The sequence below is a fragment of the Furipterus horrens genome, unplaced genomic scaffold (assembly GCF_987537825.1).
Source record: "Furipterus horrens unplaced genomic scaffold, mFurHor1.1.pri manual_scaffold_1, whole genome shotgun sequence".
Lineage (NCBI taxonomy): Eukaryota > Metazoa > Chordata > Mammalia > Chiroptera > Furipteridae > Furipterus > Furipterus horrens.
The window spans coordinates 115,550,076-115,570,115 of NW_028327171.1; the positions used below are offsets into that span (position 1 = coordinate 115,550,076).

The window sequence follows — 20,040 nt, forward strand, 5'->3', positions numbered from 1 at the left end:
CATCAATCTCATTGATGCTCAATGGTTAATTTCCACCCTCTGAGAGTAGTTGCTATTTTTACTTCACCCTTCCTCCTCCCACTGTCTCTACTCCCCACCCTTACCCCCCGGCCCCAGGGTGATGACCTGACCTCCCAACTCTCTGAGGGGCACCCTTGCTACCCAGCATCTGTGCCGCCCACAGCCTGGTTGTATCTCTGTACTTCCCAAAGCACTGCTCACCCTGCACCCTCTTGAGAGGGCTCAAGGCTTCAGTAGCTCTCTTTCTCGCTTTCTAAAGGAATAAGCTGGGTAACTGCCATGGTCCAATATGCCCTCTGAGTTCCTCCCACACGATTCTTGATTCTCTGCAGACCTCCCCAGCACACCTGCTGGCTCTTCTCACCGGCTCCTCACTGCCTTGTTAGGGTCCCTGTGGCCTCCACATTGCCAGACCCAGAGGTCACTGCTGGCCTCTCAGTGACCTTCACTGCAGCCACCTTCTTGCTGAAATGCTTTCTCTCCAGGCACCCAGGCTTCTGTGTTCTGCCTGTCTCTCCTTCTGGCTTACCTTCTTCCATCTCTCCACGTTGGGTTCCTTTCGGCTCTGCACTTGGCTCTCGTGTCTGCCTGCCCTCCCAGGACCCTACACGGCGTGTGTGTTGAACAATCCAGACGTACACCCCCACCCCAGACCTCTCCTCTGGGGCACTCAGCTGCCCACATGACATCCCCACTGGTGTCTGTCCAGGCACCCCAAGTCCAGTGGGTCCACACAGACTCTGACCTTCTCCTTCACTGACCACTAAGCCTCAGGGAAGAGCTCTGCTTGCTTCATGCAACAGGAAATATTTAGACATGCCTCCTACCACTCACAGGATTCCTGCGTCTCCCTTCTCATGGGGTATTTGCAGCCACTTTCTGGGCTCTTTCCTCAGAGCTTTGTTACTGAAGTAGAAAGGAGGCTGAGCAGCAGTCAGGAAAGAAGGATACTCATTGCTTAGGAGTTATTCCTCGGGCCTTCTTGCCTCTCTTACTATAGAGCAAAGGCACTAGGTCTCTAGTAGCCATAAGTGAGCTGGGCCAACACAGTCTACATAAGGGGTACCTGATTCAGGCAGTTGTCTCTTTTTAGGGATTTGTGCATCAGATCAGTCAGAACTGGGTGCTGGGTAATGAGTTCTGACCTTGGAGGGAGTTATAGTAACTCGATGAAATTTCTTTTCTCAGGCTATGGCTAAGGAGAAATGGGCTTCTCCTTTGCAAGTCTGGGAGAAGCCTCAAAACCCTAAGAAAGTTGTCCTGAGACAGTCTGCAGTGAGCCCAGGTGGTGGTTGGAGCTCACAGCTCTGTTCTGGCGCTCAGGGAGCTCTCATTAGTTTTCCCTTCAAAGCTGGGAGGGGGGCCTGAGAGCCTTTTGCCGCTGAGCAGGTTGCACAGGGTGTTTCGAAATTTCTCCGCCACAAAAAAGTATATGATGGGATCAAGTGCCCCATTGAGGCTGGTGAGGCAGGAAGTGATCCGGTTCCCCAGGGCCAAAGTGCGCTGGGCTGTGCATGAGGCACTGCTGCTATGGAAGTGCATCACGTAGACAAAACGATGGATGTGGTAAGGCACGAAGCAGACCAGGAAGATGGTCAGCACCATGGCAATCATTCGGACTGCTTTGTTCTTGAGGCGTTTCTCTATGCGGGGACCCTGTCGCAGGCTTCGGATGACCAGCAGGTAGCAGGTAACTGTGGTGACAAATGGGAAGGTGAAAGCCACAGCTAGGGACACAAGTGCATGATGGGAGGCCTTCTCCCGATACAGCTGCAGGCAGATGACTGTGTGGTTGGTCTGCACAGTTTGTGGGCTCAGCAACAGTGGGGCCATGGCCATGGCCACCACCCCCCAGAGGAAGGCGCAGGCCAGGTGTGCATAGAGGGGCCTACGGAGTTTGAGGGACTTGACAGGGTGCACAATGGCCAGAAAGCGGTCGGCACTGATGCAGGTGAGGAAGTAGATGCTGGCATACATGTTAAGATAGAAGAGGAAGCCGGTGAGGCGGCATGGGATTTCCCCAAATGGCCAGTGGTTCCCTGAGAAGTGGTAGACAAGGCGCATGGGCAGAACAAGCACACAGGATAGGTCTGCCATGGCCAGGTGCATAAGGAATACGTTGGCAGGAGTGCCTGACATGCGGTCCCGGATGAAAAGCCACAGGGCCAGGGCATTGCCGACAAAAGCCAGGAGAAAACTCAGAAGGTAGAAAGAGGCAAAGAGGACATTCTCCAGCCATGTCTCCTGGCCACACTGGTCTGTAGTGGCCAGGGAAGAGTTGGCCGTCAGACCTGGAGAGGCTGCCTTGAGGCCATTCATACTTCAGCTGGAGGCAGAGCCTGGGGATAAGCCTGGAAAGAAAGTAGATAGATCCCAGTAGAGCACTGCCCTCACAGGAGCCCAAAAGAGACCCTGGGATGCCTCCAGAACCTGCCAGTGCCTAACTGCAGGAGCCGTGCTGTCTCATGCTCGACATTTCCTGGGGACAGTGGGGACACCTCCTGTCTCTCTCTGTTACAGGCTTTCTGAAATTCACCAAAAAGTACAAACAGACCCAGGGCCTGGAGCTTGCCAGGCTGTTGCGGGGCTAACTACTCTGGGAGGCTGTGCCTTGCTAAATTTGCCAAAGCCTTTGTCTGGCCCGTGTCCCAGAGTTCATAGTCTAGATCCAGGGCAACAGAGTCAACACCACGGAGAGAGTGGGGAGTGAACCCTGTCTGTCTGGGGCTTTGGGAATGGGAAGGTGCACAGAGGGGTCCCATGTTTTCTGTCCTGGTCCTCAGGTGTGCCGAGTGGCGGTGTAGTACAAGGGGTATCCTGAGCCCCACCTCTAATGCGTAGAGGGGTGGGTTATCTAGTCCCAAGAACCCTGCCAGCTCCTTTCCAGCCTTGGCCTTGCTAGGTGAATTCTGCTCACCCCAAGACCCAGGACCTTTCCTGACCTGCCTGCTTGTCTGAGACTCAAGGCACTTCCCAGAGTGGCCTTGACAAGAGTTGCCACTTTCGCCTTCTGTGCTGCCAGCCCTGACCACAGCTCTCTGACACCTGCCACAGAGGAGGCCGGACTAGAAGTGCAGATATGAGCTGTGTACCAGGTCAGAGGTCTGCTCTGTCTGCTGGCACCCAAAGGCCATACAGGCACGGATCCCAAGGCCTCTCGAGGTTTCTGGACTCAGCTCAAACTGTTTTGGATGCCCGAGTGGGTGGAGAAAGCCCTGCACTCAGGCCTCAGGCCAACAGGATATGTTTTACCACTCTGAGTAGTTTAACATCCTGGGACAGATTCTTTCCCAGGAGAGAGAGTCATTTCACCCAAAGGAAGAGACTGGCCAACGTTTTCTAGATCTACAGCCCCAGAGAGGCCAGGGCCAGGAGGACACCTGTCTGCCTGGCTTCAGTTGCCTGCTTTACCCACTCCAGAGAGACCAGTGCAGAGCCCTGCTGGCCTTGGCAATAGCCATTTTAAATCTGGTGAACCCTGGTTTTGGTGGTCTGCCCCTCCCCCTCCCCCCACCAACAGACAGTGTAACATACTCCTGTTTTAATTTTGGTCTACTCAAGAGCTCCAAAAAGAAGAGGGTAGGACTCCTTCAGCAGGCCTGGGAGTGGGAGGTGTGGTCAGGAGCGGGCTCAGGGAGGCCACCAGCCCTGCTGCTCCTGCCCTGCAGTTGCTTACAGTCTTCATCCTGGTAAACTCTCACCTGCAGTGCGGCTTCCAGGGCTCCTGGCCTCTGTGCTGGGACTGCTGAGGGGCACGCAGAGGCTCTTTACAGGAGAGAAACAGCCTTCCGGCAGCAGAGGAGGAGCCCAGGCTACAGCCAAAGCCGGGGGCCAGGAGCGGGGCAGGGTGGCAGGATTGTTCTCCTGGCTGAGCCTGGCTCTGTGCTGAGCAGGCCGGGACCTGGAGCAAGCCCTCTCCAGGTTTCTCCCTGCCTGTTTCCTCTCCTTTTAATAACTATCATAGTGCCTCTGGTGGTGTGACAGAAAGAGTGGCTTCAGGGGTCACGGTGATGGGCTCTGTTAGCAGAGCAAGCCCTTGAAGGGGAGGAGGCTGGCTGCCACCTTTAGGCATGGATGGAGAAAAGGGCCTGTGGGGAGGGCTTAGCATATTCTCCTCTAGTAGAGGGAGCAGGGCGGTTGGTTCAGATTGTGGGTGTGCTGGCTGTCAGCCTGACTTGTATCATCATATCAGGTTGACTTTTCTCAACCACCACTGAGGCCCTTAGCTCCCTGCCCCATATGGAGAAGTGAGGGCCCACTGACTGAGTGGAGGGAGCCCAAGGCAACACGAGTGAGTGGCAGAGAGCAGTGGCTAGCCAGTTGACAGTCTCAAGTCAAGGGGTGGGAGGTCATATACCTAATTATATTGTAACGTATCTCCTCTGGCTCCAGAGCATTACAGGATTCAAATTCAAAGATGATTTTCCCGCTGTTGCCATGCGTGTGGGACCTGAAGGGAAAAGCTCGGAGGCTGGGAGAAGGGGCGGGGGCCAAGTGAGTGAGGGGTCCTATTGGAACCCATGGATGAAGGAGGGGGCTGCAGAGGGGTGGAGTTGAATACCCTCTACACCAAGCTGCCTCTTGGGCCTGGATTTGCTCTACTATGCAGTCTTCAGCAGATCTCTGTGCAAGCTGCTCATGGGAACTGACTTGACTATCTACTCTGCCTGGCACAAGGCAGGCCTGTGCTTGCCCACACCGGTCCTAAGAGGTGGGTATCAATAACTCCACTTTATAGATTAAGAAATCAAAGCTCTGAATCAGCTAGCTTGCCCAAGGTCACTTGGCCAAGGATACTGGCCCTGGAGTTGGAAGTCAGATTCAGCAGGGACACCCAGCACCTCCCAAGACACTGTCTTGTGGGGATAGACAGGCCCTCATTGCCAGAGTAGGGAGAGTGGCTAGGTCTCAGAGCTTGCACTCAAGTTGTCTCTCTGGTTAAGTGTCTCCAGCCAGGGGCCTGGCTCCAGAACCAGTGACAAAATTTGGGGGGGCCCAGTGCAAAATGAAAATGCAGGGCCCTTGTTCAAAGCGTAGGACTTTTAAGATGTTGACAGCAGAGCTAATCCAAGCATGGGGCCCTCTGTGACCACACAGGTTGTATAGTTCATTGTAGCCCTAGGTGGGCCTGCTAGCACCTGGCTTTCTGCCTTCTGCCCAATACCCTTGGCCTCCTACCCCTCCTAAAGGCTGCATGTGTGCATGCTCTCTAGATAGAAACTTGATTTTGAAATGCTTTCAAGCTTGTTTCTGGTTTGTTGAGGTTTCTCTACCCCTCACCCATTTTAGGAGTTTTGATACTGATTTCAGCAGTATCTGAAATGGGCCCGTTTCATTCTCCGTGCATGCCACAGACACATGAGCCTGGCCTGCATGCACCCCTCTGTGCTGGGCTGCTCTGCCTAGGGAAGAGAGGCTGTGGGTGTATGCAGTGCCTCTGGGCAGTGCCAGCAGGGGCGGCATGGCTACGGGTAAGGGGAGCGACAGCAGGCTGATGTGGCCATGATAGGGGACTTCAGGGGCAGTACTGCAGTAGGCAGGCAACCTAGCACCTCTCCCGTTCGGCTCCTCGTCTGACTGCCTGTGTACGGCAACGTAGTGGTGAGGAGCCTGGGTGCCGACTCATTGCGCTGTGGGGCTGAGGCTAGGCACTAGCTGAGGTCCATCAAGTGAGGCAAGGACACTGCCCTATGGGACTGCTGTGATTCATTCTGGGGTGTCTTCCAAAAGTCAGTTCTACCATGATCTCAGGCATCTCAGGGACAGGCACACCCTACCCCTGCCCTGCTTAACATTCCCTCTACTTGGGCCCTGAACACCCTGCCTGCCCCCACCCGACCCCGGCCCTTACCTCTTGCAGCTGGGTGCAGGTGAAGGGGCAAGAAGACCGAGGTGTGGCGGTGGGCTCCGTGCAGCTGTGGTGGAAGGCCGGCTATTTAAGGAGAGGAGGGGAGGCTGCAACCTCTCAGGCTCTGAAAGGCCGCTTCATTCCTGAGGGATCCCTTGTATGGTGGGCCACTTCTATGGCTGCCTCTGTTGCCACTGTGCTATGAATATTCCAGTGTGTCCCAGCCTGGGAGTCCCCTCAACCCCAACTTGGCCACTGAGCACCACAGAGGCTGAGTGTATATCTTTGAAGCTGTAGAGTTGATGTGGGCTGGGTAGGAGTGGGGGCTGGGTACTGGCTGGGACTGACAGACACAAGACATTTCAGAAGTGGACAATTTCCTACCATTGGGAGCTGCGTGGAGGGGCTGGCTGCCATGGCAATGGGCTCAGGCTCCCAGGCCTGCGAGGGAGACAGTGGAGGGGACTTGTGAATGGGGAGGGTGGGAGGCTGAGGAATCTTGTTTGGTTGAATGAGAGAGGACCTTTTCAGGACACTTGATGTAGGGTCCTTGTGTCCTGCCCTGTATAATTAGGCTCCATTTGGGTGTGCGGAATAAATCATGGCCTTTATCGTGAGCAGGGCACAGCTGCAGGCTGCATATAATGAGATGCTGTCTGTGCCTATGGGGACTGCTCAGCCTGGAGCTTGGCCCTCAGCAGTGGGGCTCCTTCTCTGCATGGGAGGCCAGTGAAGGGGTGACTGCTGCCCACTGCCCATTAGCCTCCAAGACTGATCCTGGCGTTCAAGGCTGGGGTGTTTGGATATTAGCAGTGGTGCTCCTGAGACTGCTTAAGCCAAGGTTGGTTTTCTGTCCATCCAAAAAGGATATCTCCAGTAACACAGGGAACAAAATTACCATTTTTAATTTCAAAAGACTTAAATATTCTAGTTGAAATGTAAAATATGTATCTAGCTCTCATTGTGAAGTAACTAACTACCACATATACTATCTTAAACTTGTTTGTCACCCAGTTCTGTGCAATTGGGTTACTGCCACTTTATAGACCAGGAACTGAGGCTCAGAGAGGCAACATAATGTGCCAGTTACAAACCTCCAGAAGTGGCAGAGCCAGTATTTGAACCCAAGCATGTGTGACTCCAAAACTTCTGCTTTGTGCATGTGTTTGTTTTCTTTTGTTCTGTTTTTCCATTGTAGTTTGATGCTAGAATTCTTCATTCTACCTGGAAAAAGAATTCTGCAGGCTGCCTTCAGATCTGGTGTGGGGATCAGGTCTATCAGAAACACACTTCCCCTCTGGGGAAAGCCTGTGCTTGCTCACACCAATCCTAAGAGGTGGTCGTCAATAGCTGGGCTTCTCAATTCTGCCCTACGTGGACTTCTTGATTCTACCCTTCCTGGGAGCTAGTGGGGTGTGCAGGTGTGGGAGCCTTGGCTTTTCCACTCCCTGCCGTACCCTGCGAGTGGTGGTCTGGAAGAACTTACTCCCACTGGCCGCCCTAAGCAGGGCATTTCCGTGGTTGGGGTGATTGCTGACAGAGGCTTTGAGGTCATTGACCATTTCAGCAGAATTTTGGAGAGTTGTGCAAATTTCAGTAGCTTTGAAACAAAAACTATTCCATATGGGTTGAGTGTTGTTCTGATGATAAGAGCAGTCACCTGCAAATGCTGTGGCTGTGACAGACACACAAGCAAGCAGCAAGTACGGTGTGGCCCACTGTGCCGGAGGGCCTGGGACACAGGGCATTTAGGTAAAAGTCAGGGGAGGAAAGCCCGTTGGGCTTCAAGGATCTGGGGACTGAAGGGGACCAAGCCTTTGTCACAGAGCTGAAGGTTGAAGCCACAGGCCACTTCTGTGGCCCATGGACAGGTCAAGAGAGCCAGGGGTCCTGAGCTGGGAGACCAGCTTCCAGTCTTGGACTGGCTCTGTTGTCCTAGGAAGATGATGCCCACCATCCCTCCCTTCCTCTGTTTCACAACCTTCATTCACTCGCTCGTCAACAGACTCATCCTGAGCTGCTGCCCTGTGTGGTAAGCAGCTTAGCACGTGGCTGCTGGACTCTCCCTGGGGCCCCTGCTCCTCACTCTCACTGGGGAGGTAAGGCACAGTGAGGGCGGGCAGAGAGCTGTGCTCTGCAGCACTGAGCCCAAACCTAAGTGAGATGCAGCCCCTGTGGGCAGGGCTGCCAACCAGGATCTGCTCCCCACCCCTGGCGTGGGAGTAATCTTCAGTGGGCTCCCTGAACTGCCTATAAAGGGGACAACCCTGAGATCAAGCAAGGGCTGGAGAAGTTCCTTGTGGACTGGGAGCCCGGAGACAAGGCAGGGCCAGGATGCATTGGGGGCACTTGCAGATTTGGGGTAGGTGGGAGTGGGAGCGATGCACTGATGCCTTTGTACATCTTTGTCTGATACCTGGAATCTAAATTCCTGCCACCGTTGAGGCCCAGGAAAACAGAAACCATGTTGATTTCTCTCAGTAGAGACCACAGTTGTTGCCCAATGCAGGGAGTACCATAGAAATTACTCCAAAGTCTACACAAAAACACTCTGTACTGGTATTTCCTGGGTTTGGGTGCCCCCATCTGACAACAGCCATGCTTGTCTTTGGAGCCAGAATGAATTTGTAGATGTTCAGTCCCTCTTTGTCTGGCAACCCCTAAAGGAAGGCTTGTGCTGGTCACCAAACCTGGCCTTCCTTGGCCACTCTGTTGGATGTAGTGGGGTTGTAAGTCTAATAGTTACTGTATGACCACTTATGCGTGTTAAAAAACATTTGAAAAATAAAACTGATTTTTTGGCAAAAGTCAGTGAAATGTCTACTCTATTCCACACAATGTCCTGGGCTCAGAAAAAGTGGGAAGAAGAAAACTATCATGTTTGTTGTACCTTCCTAAAACAGCAACCGTCACCATTCTGGTATCTCTCCCTATGCAGAGGCTCCTTTTGGAGAATGTGTCTGTGGGGTTGCAGGACTGACTAGCTTGCTCTGTGGGACGCTGGCTGAGCCTCTTGTGGCTCACAGATATTCGTTAAAACCAGGGTGGGTCAGGGATCTTGCTGTCTGAGAGGAAGGGGAGGAAGTGGGCAGTCCACCTTAATACCCACCTGCTTCCTGTAGGCACCTGTGCCGGCCTTGCCACAACCTTGAGAAGGCCAAGGGCCTGGGCAAGTACATCTGTCAGCGGTGCAACCTGGCCATTGAGGAGCAGCCCCTCATGTTTGGGAGTGACTGGTACCACCCAGACCACTTCAGCTGCACCCACTGCAGGTACTAGCAACTGGAACAGATGGAGAGCAGGATGGGACCCCTGCCCAGGACATTGATGGGGCAGGAGAGCGGGGTGTTGAGAGGAGGTGGGTAAACCTGGAAGGAACCACTGCAGGGGACCCCTTTTCCTAGGGCTCTGTTCAGGGAGAGTGTGCATGACCCAGGTTTGAGACTCAGGGGTGAAGGAGGGCTGGGCCGCTGGACAAAGCCAACAGGAAGGAATCAAAGGCATGGAGGGCAAGAGAGAGAAGGAGGGATCGCTGCTGGTGTTGGAGAGTGAGGGAGAGGGAAAAGAGAGGCTGCAGTCTGGTGTGGTGGGGCCTAGAGAACAGGTATGGTTCTCAGAGGACTGGACAGCACTATCATAGGCTGCCGTCTGCAAGTACTGTGTACTGGGGCCTGTCTGAGGCACAGGAAGTCCCCAAAGAGATCAAAGCACCCTTTACCCAGTGTGCTTTGCTGGGACAGAGTGGGGCCTCTCAGGAAGCTGCTCTCTGGGACTGGAGGGGTTGCTCTGAGCCCCTGCCAGCGTGGGCCCCGAAGAAGGGCAGGGATGTCATCTGAGGGCTCCGCATTGTCTTTTAGGAAGGAGCTGACTGCTGAAGCCCGAGAGCTGAAGGGGGAACTCTATTGCCTGCCATGCCATGACAAGATGGGTGTCCCCATCTGTGGGGCCTGCCGCCGGCCCATTGAGGGCCGTGTGGTCAATGCATTGGGCAAGCAGTGGCATGTGGAGGTGAGTGAGGTTGGCCCAGCCAGGAGGAAGGGATGTCGGCCACAGTGAGAATCTGGCCAGGCAGCCCCTCCACTCTCCCACTGCCAGGGTGGGTGGCTGCCCCCAGCAGGCACTGTTCTCTGGGGTGCTTTCCTTCCTCATCCCTGACCTGGCACCAGCTCACCTGTGTGAGCCAGGAGACCACCAACCTTCCTCCGCCTGCTGGCCTTCTAGAGGATTTCAAAGTCATGAGAAAACCTTAGGGATCGTGGGATTGTGGTTGACAGAACTGGCTTTGTCTACAGCCCCATATACACGTGGAAGCTGGGCATGCCTGTTGTGAGTTCCTTAGGCGACCTGAGTTACCTAGAGCGCTCTCCTGCATTGTGGGCTCTGATGGTATTATGGGCACTACTGGAAAAGAAGGCTTTCAATCTTCAGTGCCCTGTCTAGCTCTGTGTCCTAGAAGCTCTGCCTTGGGTAGTATCTTTTGGAAGTTCCTGCTGCAGACCTTGCCCATAGCCCTCTGGGGTGGCTAAATCCTCACTGAATGGGAAGATGCTGCTTAGTGATTCCAGAGCTTGTAGGGGAATGCCCATGGGAGACAGACACATGGAGCCTTCCAAGAAGGTACCATGCAAATATCAGAGCAGCCCCACCTGGGATGGCCCAGCACACTGCAGGCACTTCACTAGCACCTGACAACTTGGGTCTAGGTTACTAGGGGTGGAGCAGGCCCAGAGAGAACGGTGATGTGCAGGATCACTCACTGGGCATTGGGGTCACTGCTCCAGCCTTGAGCTGCACTGCATTACTCCTTCTCCTCTTAGCACTTTGTCTGTGCCAAGTGTGAGAAGCCATTCCTAGGGCACCGGCACTATGAGAAGAAGGGCCTGGCTTACTGTGAGACCCACTACAACCAGGTGAGGCCTGGGGCAGAGGGTGGGCTGGCAGGGCCTGCAAGGATGCAGATTTGGAGGGAGTCTGCCTGCCCTTGTTGGGGGCTGAGGGGTGTGGAGAGCCCACAAGGAGGTATGCTGGGAAGGCTGCTGTGTGAGAAACAGGAGGTCAGAGCAGGAGAGGATGCAGGACAGCCTGCTCAGGAGTCTGCTGTGGTGCTGAGGCTCCCAGTGCGGGATCCTGAGACCTGGGCAGCCCTCTCTGCTTCAGTGTCCTCATTTGAGAAATGTGCTTCTTCTGGCCCAGGCCTCTTGTGGGGACTGAACAAGATAACATTTTGAAGTCCTGGGTTCATGGGGCTGACATGTGCCGTCAGCCTTCTTCCTCCTGCTATGTCTGGCAAGGCTATCCAGATGTTCTGGTGCAGAAGACAAGGGTTGCTGCCCTGGCCCACACCTTTCAGGATAGCAGCAAGAGCAAAGGGGCATTTGGGGGAGCCATGCCTCAACTTGTCCTTCTGAGGGGTTGATTCTGATGGGCCAGGGGTACCTGCACCCCAGGCCTGACACTGTGTCTTGGAAGGGGGGCCAGGAAGCCCAGATGGATGCTGAGAGCTTTGGGTGGTGGGGCAGAGTGGGGGCCAAGCCATACCCCTGGCCTGGGGCCGGGATACCACTGCCTGTATGTTTGATATCTGCTTGGTCCACAGCTCTTTGGGGACATCTGCTATTGCTGCAGCCATGTGATTGAGGGTGACGGTAAGGCAATTCTGTCCTTGTGCCCCACTCATTCCCCTGTTCCCCTCCCTCCTTCCCCAGGCTGTCCCTCTGAGCTGTGGGCCCTGCAGCTGTAGGCCCAGCTGGCCCTCATTTGGCACAGCTGGGCCTGAGGGAGAGGACTGCTAAGCGCCAACCCCATCTGCCCTTACAGTGGTGTCAGCGCTCAACAAGGCCTGGTGTGTGAACTGCTTCTCCTGCTCCACCTGCAACAATAAGCTCACCCTTAAGTAAGTCTTGCCAGCCGCCAGGGGACCTGCACAGCATCTCCCTTCTCATGGAGCGTGTCACAGGGCTCCGATCTCAATGGGCTTTCTATGGGCTCTGCCTTTCATCACGCCTTCCCGGTCACTTACTGTTGTCAGGCCCCGGGGGTGCAGTGGGAGCAAGGGGCAGCTCCAGCCCCATGGAAGCAGGTCCAGAGACCCCCGGGGCACAGTGAAAGCAGTATCACACATTCACAAGGACACTGGGCTCTGGGGAGGGAAGAGAATTGCAGCCAAGGGAATAGCAAAGTCAAAGGCAGAGGAATCAGACTGTGGGCTGGCTCATCCAGGAAGCCAGGGGGGTGCTGTGAGGTGAGGTGGATCAGGTTTCTGATGACAGCAGGGAACGTGGTGGGTGCTGAAGTGCCAGAATCCAAGAGAAGCCTTTAGGATGGAAGGGAGACCTGGAGGCCCATCTCCTTGTCTACTGTGACCTCTGGAGAGAAGCTTACCATGAGGCCTGGTCTGCTGGCTGGGGCAGGCTGTGGGCTAGAGGCAGAGGGCAGGCCGCTCCTCAGGCTTTGGCTGTGGGTTGAGGAAGACCTGACTCGGAGCTGCTGGGGCATGGGGCTTTCCTAAATGCTGCACTTTCTCCCCAGAAACAAGTTTGTGGAGTTTGACATGAAGCCAGTGTGTAAGAGATGCTATGAGAACTTCCCACAAGAGCTGAAGAAGCGGCTGAAGAAGCTGGCAGGGCTGGCTGCCCACAAGGCCCACCCCAAGTCTGCGGGTCTCCACTCTACTTAAGGGGCTTCCCCTTGCCCTCACGTCTCCTCTCCTTCCTGCTGGTCTTCCTGCTCCTGCTGCACCCTTCTGTTTGCCACCTCCACTGCTCATCTCATCTGCCTTTATCTGTCACTCTTTCTCTCTGGTCAGCATTCCCTCCTCTCCTCTTTGCTTCCTTCTCTTGCCTTCTCCCTGGGGACTCTTCTCTTGCTATGGGATCCTCTCCCTCTTCTGCAGGTACAGAGTGGAGGCGGGGCCCTGGGTGTGGTGAGGCTATGACAGGCTTGTGCCCACAAGCTTTAGCCTGGAGTCCTCAAAGGACAGGAGCAAACTAGGGCCTGGAGTCACCTGGCCCTGGATGTAGACCACTTCTAGCCCTGCCTAGCAGACCTATTCCATCCCCTGAGGGGATCTGATAGCTCACCTTCTTCTGTGGGTGCTTGGCCAGCCTCTGCCCCAGAGTGGCCCCACTGTGTACCCATGTGGACCCACATAGCCAGGCAGCTATGACCAAGGCCACATGGAAGGAAGCCTCTGGTGAACTGCCCTTCCACCCCTCAGCCTCCCACTTACTCAACCAAGTAGGATCCTTGTGCCAGAAGTGGGCCGGCAAGTCCTGCCACCTCACCCCATGAATGAGCAGGAGGGACAAGCACCCTCATTCCCCCTCACTTAGGATACTTCCTTCCTAAAATCTGGCCTTGGCTACTCCATCCCAGGCTTGGTCCACTGTAGTTTTCCCAAGCTCCTCTCTGGTCACTGCAGTCCCTCCACCCCCACACCCCAGGCACACATTAAACCTCTGGGCGTAGCTGGGGGCCAGGAGGTGGTGGAGCCAGGTGGGTAGCTCATTTCTACCCTCCAGGGAGGTCACTTCCTCTGTGGCCAGCACAAGATTTGGTGTGACTCACACTTGCACAATGAATAAAGGCTTATGTACAGAGCCACTGGATATGTGTGATTTGTGGAGATGGGGTCAGGAGGTGGGGCAGTGGCCCCCTTGGACACACTTCAACAAATACCAGACAGGGCAGGTGGGACCCAACCCCTGTTCCCAGGGCCAGCCTTCCATCAGGGCTTGAAGAAAAAGGCCAGCCAGAAACCTTCAGTCCATGAAGGATGACCTGGGGGGTGGAGTGTGCTAGGGGATAGGCTCAAACAGGGGGTGCAGCCAGGCCTTTAAGGCCCTGCATCCAGATCTGCCTCCTGCATGAAGCCAGCAGCCTCTATCTCTACCCAGCCTTCCTAGCAGCAATGATGTGTCCTGCTTTATTGCCCTGCAGGGGAAGGAGGAAGGTGCACAGAGAGGGGCTTTTTCCTACTCCAAGAAACGGCAAGGAAGAAGGAGAGGAAGTAAGGAGGGAGAAACCAATGAAATCATTCTGCGAGTAGAGTTGTATCTGGGTGTACCTGGAGAAGTCACAATGCTTTTAGCTTTTTCTGGAAAGAAACCCTTTGCTGGCCAATCCCTCCCAAGCCTCCTACCCACCTGAACCCTTACCTGCTCCTTTCACTGATACATTTTTCCCTGCTCCAGGAATTTTTATTGAACATTCTTGGTGGGTTGTCTCAACCATCCACCAACCAGGTCAGGAGGCTTGTCACCTCTAGCCCTGCCCGGAGTGGGGCATCCTGCCTGGAGTGCTGAGGGGTATGGAGTGTTTTGGGGAGAGGGAAGCATGAAAGGCTGCTAGCAGAGGCCAAAAGAACCCCAAACTGGGAAGGGTGATTGTGTGGGCAAGTGACCTCCTACTGCTAAGGATCAGCTAGGGCTGAAGTCCGGGTTCCCCGCTGCTTGTTCACGGTGCTCAGGAGCTGCTGCACATATGAGGTCAGTAGGTCGTCCATCTTGTAGCCCTGGACAGGGGAAGGGTGAGGTTGGAGGCTTTGGGGTACAGCAGGGGGTGGGGGTGGGGTCCTTACCAGAGCCTGACAGTATTAAGCTTTTGCCTCAGGGAGATACTGGGCAGGGAGGTGAGAATGGAAATAGGGCTCCTGCTATAGGAAGACCGGCCCAATACCACCGGGCCCTTTTGCCAGGGCTTTAGCCCCTGGGTGACATCTATCCTTCACCTCCTTCCAGGCCTCCCAGCCTGGCATTGCCCACAGGTGGCCATGCCGCCATAGTTACTAACTGGCCTGGTGGAAGCAGGGTGTCAGGGTAGGGGAAGTCTGTCCCCAGTGCCTCTAGGTCCTGTGTGTTTAAGCTGGGAGAGGGGGCTCACCAGAGAGGTCTCACATAGCAGGCGGCTGCCCCGGCCCAGGCTCCCCAGGACCATGTGGAAGTAGGTGCTGCCGCTGCTCCAGCTGGAGATCTTGGTGAACGGGTAGGTGGTGAGAAGTTCCTGGGGATAGAGTGGCCCAGGGTCTGAGTCTGAGGTGCTGTCCTGTGGCCCTTCAGAGCTCCTTGGGCCTTGGAGGGTGGGCAGAGGGCAGGTGACCGCAGCCCCACCTCTTTGGGGGCTCTTGGGACCCTGGCCACCTCCCCAGTCCTGTGGGGGCCCTGCTGCTACCTTGGTCTTGGGGTGGATGAGCAGAACTCCATGCCGGTTGATAGCGATGAGGATGATATCCGGGTAGGAGGGCTCTGAGGTTTGCTAGGGAGGAGCGTGGTGCTCACAACCCATCCCAGGAGGCCAGGTGGCCCTCCTTGAGGCATATGTACACACACATGTGCCCACATGCCCCTCTCAAACCCAGTGACCAGCTTTGCCCCAAAATGTATGTTGAGGGGAGCTCAGGCTGTTGGGGCCAGAGCTGGGGTGGAGATTTCTTGGGCAAGCACAGGCGGGCATGGGGTGAGGCCTACCTTCACCTCAAAGAAAGCAGACCCAAAGGTGGGCCACCGGCAGATCCACTTTAGGAAGGCCACTTTGGCCTCCTCCACCGTCTTGTACCTATACTTGTCATAGGCCAGAAGGATGCTCTGTGGGAGAAGAGGACCAGTAAAGGCCTGGTGGGGGCCACTGCCTGTCCAGGCTCTTCACATGGGGCCCAGAGGCCTTAGCCCAGAGCCTGTGTGCCTGAGACCAACTCGGGGGCAGGGGGTACACTGACAGCCAGGTGTGTCCCCTGCCCAGAATATATCTATGAGGTGCTATGGGCAGTGTGGGGAAGGCATGATATATTCAGACCCAGCCCTTCCTCCATACCCAGGAATGTGCTCATATTGCTCAGGCAGGGTCCCTGGGAGGGGCAGCAACCTGAAGGTTCCTCCCCAGCCCCTGTGCAGGACCTTTTTCCATTCTTCTGAGGACATCAGGCGCATGAGATTCTCGGGCACGAGTTCCCTCAGGATCTTGGGGATGTTAGCTAGCTGGGGCTGGTCATCGCCAAACTGGGCCTTGTAGATGAGGCCTGCCAGCTGGATGGCATCCTCCTGGGAACACTTGTGGAACCCACGCAGGTACTTGGGCAGCTCCTGGGTAATGGACACACTGGGCCTTAGGCTGCTGTTCCCCAACTTCTGTGCCCACCTAAAAGGCAGAGCTAGCAAGAAGCTAAGGCCCCTAAGATAGGGTTTCCTGCAGTGGCAATGGTTCCCATGAGTTGGGGCAGAGACCCCTAACATCTTGCTGTGAACATAGGGGCACACTCCACCCCTGTGTAGTTGACCATTCAGGACAAAGGCTAGTGCTCTTCCAACTGTGGGGAGGTCCCCCTCCCCCAGGACCCCCCACCCCCTTCTTCCCCTGGCAGCCAGGCTACAGGTGCTGGCACAGTCACAGCCCCCAAATCTTATTCTCCCTCTGCTCCTGGGTGCAGAGATCTCAGGGGTCAGCACATGAAGCCTCAAGAGCTCCAGAAGCCCCTGGCCAGTCTTCTGGCTATTCCTGGACCCCCTTTTGGAGGTCAGGGTCCCTGGGATGAGGGAGCCCTCATTAACCTTCCTCCTCCACATCTCAATATTAGGTGTGGGAGGGAGTAAGGGCGGACCCAAACCCCACTAGAGGGAGCCTTCCTGAGTACCTGGTGGTAATGGAGTATGGTGTCAGCATGCATGTCCTTCCCTGGGACCACATTGAGCCACAGTTTGCGCATGAAGTACACCTGGTAGGGGAGTGTCACAGGGGCCCCTGGGCAGGGGCGGCAGTGAGCACTCAGCCTGGCCCAGCTTTCACTAGGACCACCTCCAGTCTGACAGACTCTATGGCCACATCCTCACTCTCTCCCGTGGCCCAGGGCCCTGCTGCATCCTGCCCATAGCACACTCTCCTGACACCTTCACATCGCTGCCGCTGCCGTGTTAACCCCTGCTGCCTCCCCTCCCCACCCTTCTTCCTCATTAGCCCCAATTCTCCCTCATCCTTCAAGACTAGTGTAGAAGCCACCTTTTCCAGGAATGTTCCTGGACCTCCCTGTGTGGGTCAGGTCCCTGTCCACCCCACATGCACAACCTCATGCATCCTTCATCTGTTCTAGGCCTGCCATGATGCCTTGCCCTTGCCTGAGCTTTCTGACCCTGGCCCAGAGAGGCAGACAGTCTCCCCCACCTGCCCCTCCATCACAGATGAACCCCCGCCCTGTCCCACAGACATCACCCCCTTACCTTCTTTCTGTGGCTTGCTCTTCTTCACCCAGTCAGACACCTGCTGCAAGGAGTCGAAGAAGAAGTCTCCCTCCTTCTGGCTGATGACCTGGGGTGGGTGGGAAGAGGCAAAGGGAGGTGCACAGGTGGAGGGGCTTTCTGGAAGTGCAATCCTGGGGACACTGGGGCCTGGGAAGCTAGGTGCCACCTTGGGCCTTGCTCACTCAGGGACCTGTGAGCCCTATGAACCCACCCATTTTTGTCTTTCTAGCCCCTCAGCACATGTGGGGACTGCCACACACTCTACCCACTTGCTCTTCTGGCATCGGACCTGCTTGGCAGCCATACCTTGTCTGCAATCTTGATAAAAAGGCTACAGCCTTCCCAGGAGGCCAGCTGCAATTTGGTGGCGATGTTTTCGCACACATCCCGCACCCGGGTGTGGGCATGTACCTCCAGCATCTGGTCAGAGGGGTGGCACAGAAGCATCTCAGGACAAGGCTCTGCTCAGATGACCCCTCATACCTTGACATTGTTGCACCTTCCTAAGATGGGCTACACATACCTAGTCTGAGAAGGGCAAGACTTCCTTCTAGAAAACTGGCCAGATGTTATGTTGTTTAGTTATACAGTTTATTGTCTTGGGGGTCTGAGACGCCAATCCTTTGAACTTGCTTTGAGAGCCCTACAGCCAGACTGTGGGCACTTTCCACTTGGGGATTTGAACAGCATTTAGGCTATAAAGGCCCACTGCCCCTTGGCCTCCTCTGCCTCTTGCTCTACTGCTGCCACTTGGCTGAGGGCCTCTTCGTTACAGTTGGGACCAGGTGATTTTCCATCTCACATCTTCCCCGTCTGTGGTCCCCACTTCCCAACATGGGCTCTTTCCACAAGCGTGCCCAACGGCAGCACCTGCTCCCTGTGCTCGGGTCAGGAGCCTGAGACTCAGACTTGCTCGTCACCCTTCTGGCCTCCTCTGTCTTCTGTCCCAGCCTAGAATGACCCTCTGTACCTTTGGGACAGTCTTGACTTCGTACTGCACTAACAGTATCCCTGGGGGGTAGGGGCTGCACCTCCCTACACTGGCCTGGAGTACATGAGGGTGCACAGCACTTGGTTCATGATTGTAGGGCACCATTCATGGGATGGGGGCAGACAGTTTCTTGGGGGCTCCAGGGGCGGGGCTCACCTCACTGGTGTCATTGGGGAAGAAGATCTTGTGGCTGATGCGGGAGATGTTCTGCTCCATGGCTTCCACCTCTACCTGGTGTGGGGGCTGCTTCCGGGGCCCCACCCTAGAGTAGGACAGTGCACATTGCACATGCCACTCTGTCCCCAACCCTGCTGGCCATCCCCAGCCACCACTGCTGAGGGGTGATTCCCAGGGGGCTGCCCCTGCCGGGGGTGCTAAGGATGTGGCCCAGAGAAGGCGGCAGAGGTGAGCCAGACTCACCTCCCTTGTGACTCAAGGTTCTGAGGAGGTGGGAAAAGCCTGGGACACACATGGGGAAGGGACCTGGCTAGCCAGTGCTTCCAACAGGCCAGGTGGTGTGTTTTCTTGTTCTCATGAAGCAGGGGTGTGGGGCAGGACAGTCAGGGACTTCTGCAGGTCCTCTCTGAGGGTACCCACCTTCCCCTCCATGACCAGGGCTGCCACTCACTGCCACAGCCGCACGCATGGCCAGCTGACTCTCCCTCATAGCCACAGAAGTCCAGGCAAGGGACTGAGATCTAAGACAGGGCTGAGGAAAAACTGCCAAGCTCTAAGAGGGCTGGGTGGGGAGACAGCACATGGATTGGCAGGGGTGGGCCTCTGACTTAGGCGGTCACCCTACGGCTGCAGGGGAAGGGGAGCTCATGGCTATGACTGAGCCTACCAGAAACCTCCATGACCACGCAGACCCCTCTGAGACCCTTCTGAGCCTCACCCTCCATCTTCTTCCCCAGCGGCTAGGCACCTGTCCCTGCCTCCCCAGACCGATGCCAGCTTCTGCAGAGGATGCAGTCTGGCTGCACTGGGCCACAAGCTCCCGAAGGGCCTGGCTGGGTCCCTCAGCAGCCCCAGCCGGCAGGCATGGGGCCTGGCAGGCTCACCTCAGCACCCTCTGGATGCGGCGGCTGCAGTCGGGGGCCAGCGGTTTACTCCTCCTTGTGTCTATGAACTTCTGGGTGTGGGGCAGCAGTACCTTGCCGGGCGGGAAGAGACCAGTGCAGAGCCACAGCAGCTGCCAGCCCCGCTCTTCGCTAAACCTGGAGGTGACAGAGCCTATCAGCCCAGGAAGAACCCCTCCCAGAGACCAGGCCAGCCAGGCACCTTTGGGAGATGGACATGAGGCATGCTCAGCCATGGGCAAGGAAGACGGTCCAGCTGCTCAAGGCCATGAACTGGGCAGGGGTGCTATTGTGCCCATCTTGTGGAGGAACATGCTGTGGTTTAGAGAGCCCAAGGGTCGCTGTAGGCACAACCCAAGACAGGTCCATTGCTCTCCCTGCTCTGACCACTCCAGAAAGTCAGCAGGACAGACTGGGTTCCAGCCCATCCCTCACCTACTGCGAGTCCCTAAGCAGGCTATGTGGCCTCCGGGAGCGGCCACCTCTCTGTCTGAGTAGTGAGCACAGCCTCCGGAAGCCATCCCCACCCCATCTCCAGCAGACCTCTTGGTATTGTGTGTCAGCTGCTTCAGGATCTGACAGTAGACTTCGTCCTGCAGAGCCTTGTCCTGGAGGGCCCATGAGAAGATCTGGTTGGTGAGTTCCATGGAGGTCCAGGCCTGCCGAGAGGGATAGTCACCCATGTACCTGAGGATGGGTATGGCCATCAAGGAGAATAGGCTGGCGCAGTTGTCTGTCACCACTGACCCTGAGTCCCACCCCACATGACACCTGAATAGCCCTCAGCTGCATACTACTTCTGCCAGACACTCTGTGAGACCTGGCCCCTCTTGGGGTGGTGGTGGAGCCCATGCCCATGGAGATGGCATGGAGCTG

At 55.9% G+C, this 20,040-nt stretch overlaps 3 protein-coding genes across 5 annotated transcripts in view; 1 reads left to right on the plus strand and 2 right to left on the minus strand.

Annotated features, from left to right (window-relative positions):
* Positions 1-13,467, plus strand: part of LIMS2 (LIM zinc finger domain containing 2) — a 40,210-nt gene extending 26,743 nt beyond the window's left edge. Inside the window, exons 6-11 of one of the 3 annotated variants that reach the window (XM_090278948.1) lie at positions 8,992-9,141; positions 9,727-9,877; positions 10,687-10,779; positions 11,466-11,514; positions 11,687-11,762; positions 12,398-13,467. In XM_090278948.1, coding sequence (XP_090135074.1) covers positions 8,992-9,141; positions 9,727-9,877; positions 10,687-10,779; positions 11,466-11,514; positions 11,687-11,762; positions 12,398-12,545 — 667 coding nt within the window. In that variant the 3' untranslated portion in view covers positions 12,546-13,467. Of the gene's footprint in view, positions 1-8,991; positions 9,142-9,726; positions 9,878-10,686; positions 11,515-11,686; positions 11,763-12,397 lie in introns of those variants that run through there. The other 2 variants (XR_016511306.1, XR_016511314.1) reach the window with 2 other exon arrangements.
* Positions 112-2,367, minus strand: GPR17 (G protein-coupled receptor 17). Its single transcript, XM_090278955.1, has one exon. It carries the CDS (start codon positions 2,338-2,340, stop codon positions 1,321-1,323), a length of 1,020 nt encoding a protein of 339 aa, XP_090135081.1. The 5' UTR covers positions 2,341-2,367; the 3' UTR covers positions 112-1,320.
* Positions 13,468-14,041: 574 nt separating the features above from the next.
* The window catches only part of MYO7B (myosin VIIB), a 114,662-nt gene continuing 108,663 nt past the window's right edge, over positions 14,042-20,040 (minus strand). Inside the window, exons 37-47 of the mRNA XM_090287083.1 lie at positions 19,708-19,861; positions 19,147-19,302; positions 18,242-18,347; positions 17,401-17,514; positions 17,074-17,161; positions 16,494-16,600; positions 15,760-15,945; positions 15,334-15,450; positions 15,038-15,121; positions 14,750-14,869; positions 14,042-14,381 (exon numbers count right to left, since the gene is read on the minus strand). Of these exons, the coding sequence (XP_090143209.1) occupies positions 14,280-14,381; positions 14,750-14,869; positions 15,038-15,121; positions 15,334-15,450; positions 15,760-15,945; positions 16,494-16,600; positions 17,074-17,161; positions 17,401-17,514; positions 18,242-18,347; positions 19,147-19,302; positions 19,708-19,861 (1,334 nt within the window). The 3' untranslated portion in view covers positions 14,042-14,279. The remainder of the gene's footprint in view (positions 14,382-14,749; positions 14,870-15,037; positions 15,122-15,333; positions 15,451-15,759; positions 15,946-16,493; positions 16,601-17,073; positions 17,162-17,400; positions 17,515-18,241; positions 18,348-19,146; positions 19,303-19,707; positions 19,862-20,040) is intronic.